The following is a 12,138-nucleotide window of genomic DNA, read 5'->3' on the forward strand; positions in this document are numbered from 1 at the left end:
TTTCAATTGTTCCCTGTGCTTCTGTCCTCCACACTGAGTAGGCCCCTCTAGTTGGTAATTTGGTATGTGTTTGTGTGAGCCAATGTAGTGCGAAGTAGTAGTGGAGCCTGACCCAAAATCTCAAGGGTTCCTAGAGCTCCCCTGATTTTTTGTCACATGTAATGATTTCAATGGAGCAAGTTGAATCTGTATAGCACATGCTTGCTGTGTTCCGGTCCTCGTCTGGTTCAGTTTGAGATACTGTTATCATCTTGAAATGGCTGAGATAATTGAAGCCTTTTTCGGTGTTGCAAAATTAAACCTGCACTGTCTTCATGGCTCGTATCATGTGCCAGTGCCACTCCCTAATCCAGCAGGGAATGCCAAACAGTTCTTTTGAATGAGCACGAGCACGAGTGGTGGAAGGTGAGAGGTGTAGCTGCAAATAAATTAGAAGATCAGGAGCCCCCGCCTCACATGGCCTGTGCTGGGGATCCACAGGGAGCCCCAATGCTCTTTGATTGCGCCACCCACCCGGCGATTGGAAGTTGGCAGATTGTTCATGAAACTTCACAGGCGATTCCCGTGGCGCATTGAGATGCTTCAGATTGGTAGTTGGCTGTTTACACACACGGGTCGATTTCCTTGGAGGCCTGTTCATCAGAATTTGCAAACATGGAACGTTGTCAGCTATGTTAACAGGACAATGGACAGACTCATCATGCTCATCAATGTAGCATGGTCATATTAATGCCGGCAATTAGTTCAACGATTGGGCTGGGGCTTTTCTCTACAGGCCCTCTCTCGTCCAAAATGCGTTTGCGGGCGGCTTCTCTAGCCCATCCAGGATGATACTGGCCCAATCCAAGAATGAAATTCTGAAAACATATCGTGCATAATATTGTGGTGCTGAAAGAGGACCAACCACAGAACTGAAATAACAAGGAACGTGTTGATTTGACAAGTCAAGGGCCTCAGATTTCTTCGCAAGTGATACTGAATTTACAAAGCCTGCAGGTTTCGATTATTGGCGTATCTCACGAATTCACAACTCAAATGTATATTTGTCGGTTTTAGAGAAAGCTTGATCTCGAGGACAAAAAGAAAAAGAAATCAGGTAAACTGGACAACCCTACTTACATTTTTCTGGATCCCTTTCTCTTGAAATGAGAGCAAGTAACTACAGACCACCGGACCAGCTGGCTACAATTTCTTTTCCAAGCTGGACCAAAACTATCATGGTAATTTACAAGGTGGGCATACACATCCCCACTAGTTCTTCAATTGGAAGAACTTCATACGTTAACTGCCAATCACCCAGTTTGTATCGCAAGCGTGTTTGGTTTCACGGACTAAAATTTAGTCCATGTCACATCGAATCTTTATATACAAATTAAAAGTATTAAAAATAGACTAATTACAAAACCAATTGTACAGATGGATAGATTCCTCTCGCTAATTAGCCTCCATCTACGCAATTGATTTTATAATTAACATATATTTAATACTCCTAATTAGTATATAAACATTCGATGTGACAGGAACTTTACTTTGAACTAACGATCCAAACAGGCCCTAACTCTATTGTGAAATTGCATTAAGGGCACAGTTCGCTCACTTCTCGTCAGGCCTTATTTGCGCAACTTCTGGCACCCAGTCATCACTGACGAGAACAATATGATCACCGTCTCTGATAAGCTCCACCTCGTCAATCTCAGCACCTTCAACCGTCTGGACCTTGGTGGGCATGAAGCCAAACTTCTTTGCGCCTAGTTCGAGGAGTTCCTTCATCGACCGTGGTAGGAGCACGAGCTTCCTGGCTGTGTCCCCCTTCTCGGGGCAGCTGAGTGTCACCCTGACGAGGGAATTGTGACGGCAACTCGGACCACCTGTTGCTGCAAGGTCTCTCGAGAGCATACGGCCAGTGTCCTGGTGGGCGTGGGTTGAAGAAATGACACCAAAAAGGGAGTTTTGGAAAGTGACCCTCTTTCTCAGGAGCCTCTGCGGGACAACTTTGCTGCATAATTCGGCATCTTCATGGTCCACGTTTGGCATTGCGGGCTCACTGTTGAACCTCCCTATCAACATAGGTGCCACCCTGCTATTTGAGACACGGTGACTTGGTGCTACCCGTGATTTGTTCTTAAAAAGGACCTGTATGTCGTCGTGGCCTTGTTGTACAGCTAGATCTCTTGGACTCCAGCCATTGCTGTCCTGCTTATCGATGTCAGCTCCATGTTCCAGCAAAAGTTCAACCATCTGAACATTTCCGTCACAGACAGCACGGTGCAGTGGAGTGGTTCCATCTCTCGTTGATCTGTTTATGTCGCCACCATAACGGATAATGTCCTTAAGCAGCTCCGTCTTATTATCCTCAACAGCAACACAAGCATACAAGGCCGTGTCTCCAGAAGATAGATCTGCACCATTCTCAACTAGCAACTCTACTACTGCAGCATGCTTTTCACACAAAGCCTCCCACAGTGGAACTTTTCCTTGGTCGTCTGTAATGGAAGGGTTATTGGCATGTCAGCATGAGGATTTGTCCAATCTACATGAACTTTAAGACTCATGTGGAAATTAAAATTATTATGAATGAAACAAGAATTCTTATAGTAGTAGATTTAGTTTTCTAGGTGGCAGACTGACAATAATTTCAGAGGAATTTTGCAAATGATACATTTGTTTTGTTGTGGCCTATCTGTAGAAGATGTATCATAGTTTGTTTATGCATACCTCTAGCATTAGGATCAGCTCCATGGTCTAGAAGAAGCTTGACGCATTGCTCATTTCCTTTGGAAGCAGCTATATGCTGTAGAAAATAAAAATCAACATTGTTAAATTTCTTGCTTAACAAAAATCTGTGGGCAAACATCTATTCATCGATGGATATACACACCAGTGCAGTATGGCCATTGTTATCTGATTCATTTGGATCAAAACCACGCTTCAGAAGTTGATGCAACAAAAGGTCATCTCCTCTAGTTACCGCAAAACAGAGGGTAATTGGCAAATCCAAATGACCCCGTGCTAGCATGTTCTCAATCTCCTTCAGAACGCCCACCATTACACTGTTGTCTTTCTGCTCTTTTAATAACTGCACCAAAAGTAGGGGAAGAAAAGGAAGAATGAATCTCCTTAGATTTAAACTTCTCATGGTATCATAGTATCACAGTACTTCTATGATCATATAATTTCTCAAAAGTACATTCCCATTATGGTTGTTTTGGTTACTCTCAGGAGCATGAAAGGGAAAAATCATGCCGCAATAGTAACATGATCCATAAGCTAATATATGGTATAGCGATTATGTGATATTGAATTCCACATATTGTTAAGCAATATAAGACAGGTTTAATAACGGACACCTGATCTGAATGGGTTGATTTCCAGGGTCTTTTCTATCTCAAAACTCTACAATTTTTTTTATATAGCTATAACATGCAGCATTGAAGAAAATTACGAAGAATAATGTGGTTCCTGTACCTGAATAAGGTTGTTCATTATTATCGTTCCATCTCCAACATTGGATTGAACAATATTGAGAAAGGCAGTGCGATTCATACGGAGAAGCTGGCATAACGACTTTGTTCGAACTGTGAATAGTTGAGGCCTGTAGCAAAGAACCCCAATTTCTCCAACAACATCTCCAGACTTAGCCACTCCAGCAACCTGCAAGTATTAGCATATTATCTTCAGAACAATTTGATGCATAAATTCACTTCCACTTGAGCATCAAAGCAACATAAGACTTGCCTGTTCTGCACCATTTTGCAACTCTATTAACTCCTGCAGAAGTGACAAGCATATTAGAATGACCATGTGATCTTGGTTTCAGTGCTAGTGATATCAGAACAAACTATGTTTTCTTACATAACTAAATCAACTAGGAAATGAAGAATTCTCAAAAAAGTATTCTTACCGCGCTGCCAGTAACTAAAATGTAGAAGTCAGTGGGTGCTTCATTCTGCAGAATCACATCTTCCCTAGGTGGAAAATATTCAGCTTTCATCTCAGAAACCTTGCCCATGCAATCACACAAAACAAGATAAGCGCATGATCAAGCAGTACCAAAACATTTTAGAAGGACAAATAAATTGGAATTCCAGTAGCCTCACCAGTTGAAAAATAAGGTCATTGGACACCCCTTGAAACAAGTAAACCTTTTGGACAAGATTAAAAAACAGATACTGAGAAATGCTGGATCTGATAGCCTTTGGCAGCGTATCAAGGGTTTCTTGCTGTTGAAGACCTTCTGAATCTGTCCTGAACTTCAAGCTAAGATGTGAGATCATTTGATCTTGCAGCCGAGATGGTAGCTGATTCCTTAGTGCAAAGCTGGTTGCTGCTTGAATTGTATCTCTCTTTTAGTCCAAAACATAAGAGAAAATATATTAGATCCAACTTTAATATGACTGTTAGACATGACATTGATATTAATCAATACTTGACAAAAAAGAACTCACATATTTTCGAGTACGGCTGGTGCCATGGACAACTAGATTGGTCATGTTTCCGATCAAGTAGGCAGTCAATCCAAGGTTGAATAGCATGTAGAAAATGTTGAATACCATTTCCCTTGTGTTCTCCGCGTGTAGATCACCATAACCCACAGTGGTCAGAGTAGTGATTGACCAATACATTGATGTAACATAGCGAATCCACAAGCTACGGTGATGAAAATCTGGCATCGAATTGCCAATCCACGTATCCGATGGGTCAGGATACCTATCAGCAAGAAGATAGTAGAAGCATGCCGAACAGTGGACTGCAAAAAGTGTAACCTACAAGATCAAAAGTAAGCGGATAGTCATTCCTCATCTGTCAGTAATACTAGGATTTACAGGAGACTCTCAAATGTTCTGATTACTTACACATATGAGCTTTGCACATCGAACCCAGAAATAATTGAAGTGTCTATCCTTCTCCAACCTGCAAGTAGAAAAGCATAGATGAAGACGTTATTTTTCTCACTAGAAAGACAAAAACATGGTATAATGACACTATCCATGAAAAACATAGAGCATTAGATTCCCATATGCATATGCACCATCGTTAACATACCTAGCAAAGAGAGAGCTGACCCTACGAAGACGCCATAGACGAAGCATGTTGAAAAAGCCATACGACCTCAGGTTTGGAGGTAGTATCTTCCGAGCAAGTTCTGTTGGGATGGTGGAGGCGACGTCAAGAACAAACCAAGTGGTAGCGTACCGCCAAGCTATCTTCTTTGGATCATCTTCAAGCAAGTATGTCAGTCTATCCAAGTAAGCTACAAAGAAGGTCAGGATGATGTCCACTGCGAAGATCGCGTTCACAACATTGTCCACTATAGCTAGGCCTCCTGTTGGTTTTCTAATGAAGCCAAACTCAAATGGGGAAACCCATGCAGAGTAGACAACGAGAATTATGAGAAAAGTCTCCCAGCATCTGCATAGAATTAACAACTGCATATCAGAATTTCTTCTTCCTTTGTTGTAACTAAACCGCCTTATTTTCTACCACCAAATTGTCCTGCTCACAGGGAAAGCATTGTAATAGATTTGTTTAACATTGCTGCAGACTTTATATAATTATCTTTGAAAAAGGAACTCTAAAGAAAAACTGTTCAATCATTCAATTAGAGTTCCAATAGTCCATAACATCATTACAATAGCAACTAAATTATGTAAAAAAATAGAATACATAACCTTTGCTAATTTGGAAAAGTAAACTAACGAGCACATAGGAAAAAAGAAGAGTTGAAAACAATGATAAAATCAGAAGTTATCCTGGGAACACATGGAAATACCACCAAACAACTCGCTAATTCCAAAACGATTCAAAAAGGTTTTCCACCCGAATCCCGTGACTGAGCACTTTTGACAACGAATCGTTACATAAAGAAGCGTAAAACGTGAGTACAAGAAATGCAGAGACGTCACCATCGAGATCATGCCTTTCTTGTCTCTCTTGTGAACTAAAAAAGAAAAATTAAAGGAGACACCAACAACCTAAGCCGTCCAGAGTAAACAAAATCAAATCAAAAATTCGAGTACCATAAAAAGCAAAACATAGAATAATCAATTATTGACTTGCAATAGGAAAGCAATTATTCGGTCCAAGTGAAACCAAGAAATCACTTTAAAAATCAAAATCATTTTCTATTCAGCAAAATATAAGCACCCAATAGAATTAGTGACAAAAAGGTTAAGAGAAAAAGGGCAGTGCACAGGTATAAGCAATAGAGGATATATAAAGAACAAAAGGGTGGCCAAAATTAGGAAGCCACCCTACTAATTCAGTAATTCATGAAAACAAGAGCAGCAATTGGAATTCTGCATAAGAGAAAACCCGTCGGCTTTCTCCACCCAGAATTACAGACAAGCAACTCTTCGCCGACCATCACCAAAAATCGAGGCTGCCAGAGCAAGCCGTTGGCGAGCCAGAAGCAAACAATGCAACACAGACCAAACCAGCGCAGGTGCAGATTACCGAGAGAAGGGATGACGAGATGGCAGAGTACGAGACACGCAGCGCGGAATCGTAAATTCGGAACCGATAACGATGAGGAGGCGGCGAACCTGTATCGGCGGTCGTAGGGCGAGACGATGAAGGGCCTGAGCTTGATGCTTCGGTTGCTCCGCGCGCCGAGCGACGGCAGGATGCCGCTAGAGATGCTGTAGTGGCTGCCGTCCCGCGACAGCTCTCTCTCCATCGCCCCGCCCCACGGCCCGCACGCCGCCACCCTGGACGACCCCCACCCCGCCATTGGCCCCTGCCGCTCGGCGGCGGCGGCGGCAGCGGAGGCGGGATAACCCCCCCTGACCACCAAATCTGACCTGGCAGTGCGCGTGTAAATTGATCGCGGATCGGGTTCCCTAGTCGGCTAGTCAATTTTTTCCTCGTGTCCTATCTATTCTCGGCTCTCGGGCAGCGGGGACGACGCGCGGGCGGCGGCGCCGCGGGTGAGAAGGGGGGCAGGGGAGGAGAGAGCTGGAGCCGGTTGGGCACCTGGGGCTTGGCTGGGGGAGTTGGGATGTGGGAGCGAGCGCGCGCTCGGCGCCGTTTTATGGAGCGGTTTGGGAGGGAGGTGGGGGTCGGCTCGCCGGCTCGCGATGGTGACGGGGAGGGCTTTTGGCCCTTGCCCCCTCCTGCCCGCGCGCGCAGGGCGGAAACGCGGCGTTTTCCCGTGGGAGCGGCGCGGCGCGGCCCGATGAACCGATGGATCGTTTTCCGGGCGGCCGCGGGCGGGCCTGGCTGCCTAGCTCGGTTTGGTAATGACGCGTACGGGTGGCAGTGGCAGCAGGGCTGGGCAAAGAGGAGAATAGGAGATAGAGATACCAATAGTGTCTAACCAATACCATCCATAGTTTCGGCTGGGTGCGCCAACCGTTTGGCGAGCAACAAAATTCTCAAAAGATTTTTCGACAACATGAATACATAATCAGCCAAAATTATTTTATTATTGATTGCGAGATAACGTAGTAAGTCCAAGAAGCACGTGTAGCTTAACACCACCACCATCTTATACACACAAGCACAACTCATAAACGTCTATGGTCGAAGGCTGGCACACGTGATGCAATCCACGAGATAGAATCCATGATGTGTAGCTTAACACCACCACCATCTTGTACACGTCTCATAAAACTCTACAGCGAACGCACACATGATATATTCCATGAGACAAAGTTCGTGACGGCGACGCTACCGCTTACATTGTACATGTAGCTTAAAACCACCGTCATCTTGTACACACGTCTCATAAAACTCCACGGCTGAAGGCGTGCATGATGCAATCCACGAGCCAAAATTCATGACGCTACTACTTACATTGTCCATATGTATGGAATATCTAGGAAAAGTGTATCTATCCCTTCCTCCACTATAGGTATGAAGCGTCTTTGCATGCCATGCATAAGGATCTCTGGGGTGCCTTGAGGGCTAAAGCCGGTGATTGCTTCCCTCCTTTATAAATATGGCTTGATCTACTTGAAATGTTCATTGGAGTACTTGGAAAAATATTTTGAGCATCATTTTGTGGAAAAGTTTGTGCGCGCAAAGAGGACTCATGGTATGTATTCTCTTATTTATTTAATTATTTCAGATGCATTCTTAGCATTCTGTTTTTGCTTAAAAAAACTTGCCTAAGCCAAAATCTTTAGTCATGGCTAAACTGAAATTATATCATGTCAACTTTGCGTACTATCCTGAACTTAAAACAATGTGATGTACACATTGAGAAATAACGAAAGCACAGGAAGAGTTGACGAGAAAGTTTGAGTTCAAGTTTAGTAATGTAGCTGGAAAGCGATAGCAATATGATGTAGCATAGAAAGGAGGTCAAATTTCATACCTAGCTTATGAAATTTTGCGCGAAGAAGACCAGGCAAACGTGTTATAGAATGGGTGCGGCTAGGTTGACATGGGCGACCTGTGGTGTACGATTTTCCATAAAAAAAGGAAGAGCACAGATAAAGTTGGATTATTTCAAAATGATGAATAGAGAGGTGAGGTTGATGGAGTGGGGCCGTGCCGCTGTGGTCTGGCTCTCTGGCTACGCGAGCCCAAGCTATCTCTAATCTCTAACACAAACATTTAATAGTAATCTTCGGTAGTGCTAGTAGAAGAAGGCACTCCTCCCTCCACCTACTTCTGTAAAAAGTAAAAGTTTACAAACTTTTGACTGAAAATAGTCAAATTATCCCCTCTGGTCACAAATGTTTGATGCTTTGGACACAATATCCGATCAAACTTCTAAACTTTGACAATCAAAAGCTTCCAAAGCAAAATCGGGAGCACAAAAAACATGTGCGGGTATATGCATGTTAGTGTCAAAGAATATATGAGAATTACTTATTCAATGCAGTTTAATATAATATTGATTTGACATGCAATACATTCATCCAGAAATTGAGTATCACGATATACTCCCTCCGTCCCAAATTACTATTCGTTTTGAGTTTTTTTAGATCGTAGCTTTTGCTATGCACCTAAATATATATTATGTCTAGATACGTAGCAAAAGCTATGTATCTATATAAAAGCCAAAATGAATAGTAATTTGGGATGGAAATAAAATGAATAGTATCTATTAAAGCCAATCGGGACTAAAGGTGATCCTCAATAAAAATCTCGTCCGTGAAGACATCTTTAGTCCCGGTTCCGATTATGCGAGATGGGAAGTGGGAGCCACACTGCGTGCATTTGCAGTCCCCAAGTGGAAGCTTCATGAGCGCTGTCTTTGAACTTGGCTTATGCTTCGCAGGGGCGCGCCCAAGTTGACCTGTGTGATCAACGACGCGCATCAGGCGGCGTTCGGACCTCCTCGTACCCACCAGCGCACACCCAGCTAGTAGTACTCCAAAGGGCAAAGGGACATGCCACATTAATCCATGTGCTGCATCCAATAATTCTTCTTTCGTCGCTAAAGCGAGATCTATACCTCCAATTGTTTCAAAAAGATATATACCTCCAATGAGGCGTATCAGCGGATTCACAGAAATGTATCAACTGATGAAAAGCAAAAATAAAAATAAAAAAAATCAAAACGTCTAAGCAAGGTGCCTGATCAAATCACAGTGCTGGGGCCTGTGAGCAATAGGCAAGTAGCAACTGATCTACCGGCAACGGCGACCAATAATGCAGCGTAGAACATGCACGAGCACGAACCGATGCATGATGCAAACGGCGGGCAGACTCTCTGGAGACTGATTGACTGAAGAAGCGCAATACAATAAGATAATGCTCCCCGTCCCGGGCTAGGCAAATCTTTGGACGGTCGCATCGCATCACCATCACCACACACATGATCTGTTTTGCCAGGGGACGCTAGCTGCTGCTCTCTTTCCACCGGGATTTCAGTGGGGAGTGGGCAGGTGGCGTTGCTCGTCGTCCCACTCTTGTCTCCGGTTGGCTACTCGCAGTTGGGGACTTTTGACGGGCAGCCAGGCGAAGGCCGACACCTGTGGGAAACGGGACGAGCGAACGTGATCCCGTGCGGTGGAGTGGTGGCTCCTTTCTCCGGACGGAGGATCCATATGTGCGTGGTTCAGTTTTTCTCTCCTGTTCTGCAATGCCATGATTCCCTTATTGCCTTGTGATTTGAACTATGAATGAATCTATGATGATCTGTAAGCTATGGTGATTGTTTTGCCTTTGTAGGTGGTTGTGCTTATCTTGCTCCTGGGATGTAATTCCATTATATCTCTAGGTAATCTCATAATTTGTTGGACACGAAAGCCATTCCTAGTACTACTACCGCATTCTATTTTATTTTGAAGTGCTATTATTGATTTGTTGTGTAGCATATTATATATTCCCTCCGTTCCAAATTGTAGGTTGTTTTGACTTTTTTAGGTGCATAATTTTTGTTATACACTTAGATATAGTGTATGTTTAGATGCATAATGATATCTATGAATCTAGAAAAGCTAGAACGACCTACAATTTGGAAGGGGGGAGTATATCGTAACAAATCCATCACCGTGGAGGGTTTTTCCCTTTTCGCTGCTAGTAGCGTTAGCTATCCATTACTTCTCATGACTGCTGAGGGTTTCTTGATGCCTCGCCACACAACCAACACTTCCCAAATACTACTACTCGGGCTCCACCAAACACAACTCTATCATGCGTGTCGCAACATCCAATCCACCGCCCTTATCTGGTGATGCCATCAAAGTCACCACCATGTCCGCATTTGTTCCACCAACACCCCCACAGCTCCTCTACCCCGAAACTAACCATGAGCTTTTAATGTCACGTACGTCATTGTCATCTTAAGGTGGTAGAGTAACGTGTCAAGTATGCTATCACGTATAATGAGGCAATAGTCAAAAAGACCCCACAACAAGAATATGGTTTGTCGACACCATATATGGAGGCATATTAGGAATTCCAAAAAGGAGAAAAATGTGAGGAAGAAGGAAGGAATAATATATATAAGCACATCATCATTTAGACATTATACCCTTGTTATCAAATGGACACACGAATACACCTAAAATCATGACACAGGCACTCCATAGATTTTGGATGTACATATACCAAAACGACAACTAGGTTAGGAACTAAGATTAGCTATGCTGTTTGAAGATGACTGGTGCATTCTCCTTATCTTATCATAGCCGAATATATATAACCATTTATATTCCTACGAGCAACTAGTGATGCATACCACACTTTACATGATCCTGAAAAGCATTTGCATGATATTGGGAGGGCCAGGAAGTTCACATCTTCCAAAAGTTATTCCTTTTGATCTTCGGATCAGTCTCTACGAATTACGCTAGCTCCTCGCTTATCACGTATAATAGCATCCGAACTGTCCAGATAACCAAGAACAATGCACACACGACCAAAGGAATCGCTCTATCGATCGAGAGAGATTTCTTCACCAGCTCTAGGAACGTCGAATTAGGCGTCAAGGATCGAAAATGAAATAAAGTTAGTACCACCAATGCCTATATGTGGCATATTTGCTCCTGAATTGTTGTCAAACTAGACGTGTCCATCGAGGGGGGGACTGGCATAGATAAAGGCATAAAGCGAATAATGTTTGGCTGCTCAATCATCGCTAAAAGGATGGAACTGAAAGGCATGTTCGTAGGCGTGTAGCAAGAGAGGGACCCTCGGCCTCTTGGCCTCTTCCCTTAAGATATTGCCATTCCAAGTTGAATATAAAGTATTGTACAGGTCCCATGCATTTGAATCGTGTGGCCATGCCTCTAGTCTTCTGCGATAGTGTTAAAACCATCTCGATGATTGGGCCTTGACCAAGCTTAAATTAGTAATAATGTATCCAGGCGTTATTTATTCCAATAAAAAAGCGGGGGAAAAGCGCAGGAAAAATATAAGGAGCAGCTCCACGTCCATGCGTCATACCGTCATACGTGTACGCATGAAGGATTTGGCTTAATAAAAAGTAGAAGAACGTGCAGCTCTCGTTGACGAATCGGACGGTCATGTCCGGCTGGTTATGTGCACGGAGGCAAATCATGTCCCTCGTGGCATCATTGCCGTCCTCACTCCTGCAAAACTGAGCATTGGTCCTTCCATAGTACGAGTTAGTTTTTGACCCGGTACTAATATGAGCATTAGTACCGGGTCTACTCGGGAGCCTCCTGTGACCCCCTTTGGTACCGGGTGGAGCCTCATTAGTACCGGGTGGGAGCTCCC

General features: G+C 43.6%; 1 protein-coding gene across 1 annotated transcript; it reads right to left on the bottom strand.

Annotated features, from left to right (window-relative positions):
- Positions 1 to 1,078: 1,078 nt before the first annotated feature.
- LOC101757319 (potassium channel AKT1) lies at positions 1,079 to 7,004 on the bottom strand. Its single transcript, XM_004969254.3, has 11 exons — positions 6,543 to 7,004; positions 5,044 to 5,409; positions 4,854 to 4,911; positions 4,446 to 4,763; positions 4,098 to 4,343; positions 3,902 to 4,000; positions 3,736 to 3,768; positions 3,466 to 3,651; positions 2,879 to 3,076; positions 2,716 to 2,791; positions 1,079 to 2,483 (listed from the first exon to the last, which is right to left on the bottom strand). Exons 1-11 carry the CDS (start codon positions 6,728 to 6,730, stop codon positions 1,594 to 1,596), a joined length of 2,658 nt encoding a protein of 885 aa, XP_004969311.1. The 5' UTR covers positions 6,731 to 7,004; the 3' UTR covers positions 1,079 to 1,593.
- Between the last annotated feature and the right edge of the window lie 5,134 nt (positions 7,005 to 12,138).

Source organism: Setaria italica, chromosome V, assembly GCF_000263155.2.
Source record: "Setaria italica strain Yugu1 chromosome V, Setaria_italica_v2.0, whole genome shotgun sequence".
Taxonomy (NCBI): domain Eukaryota; kingdom Viridiplantae; phylum Streptophyta; class Magnoliopsida; order Poales; family Poaceae; genus Setaria; species Setaria italica.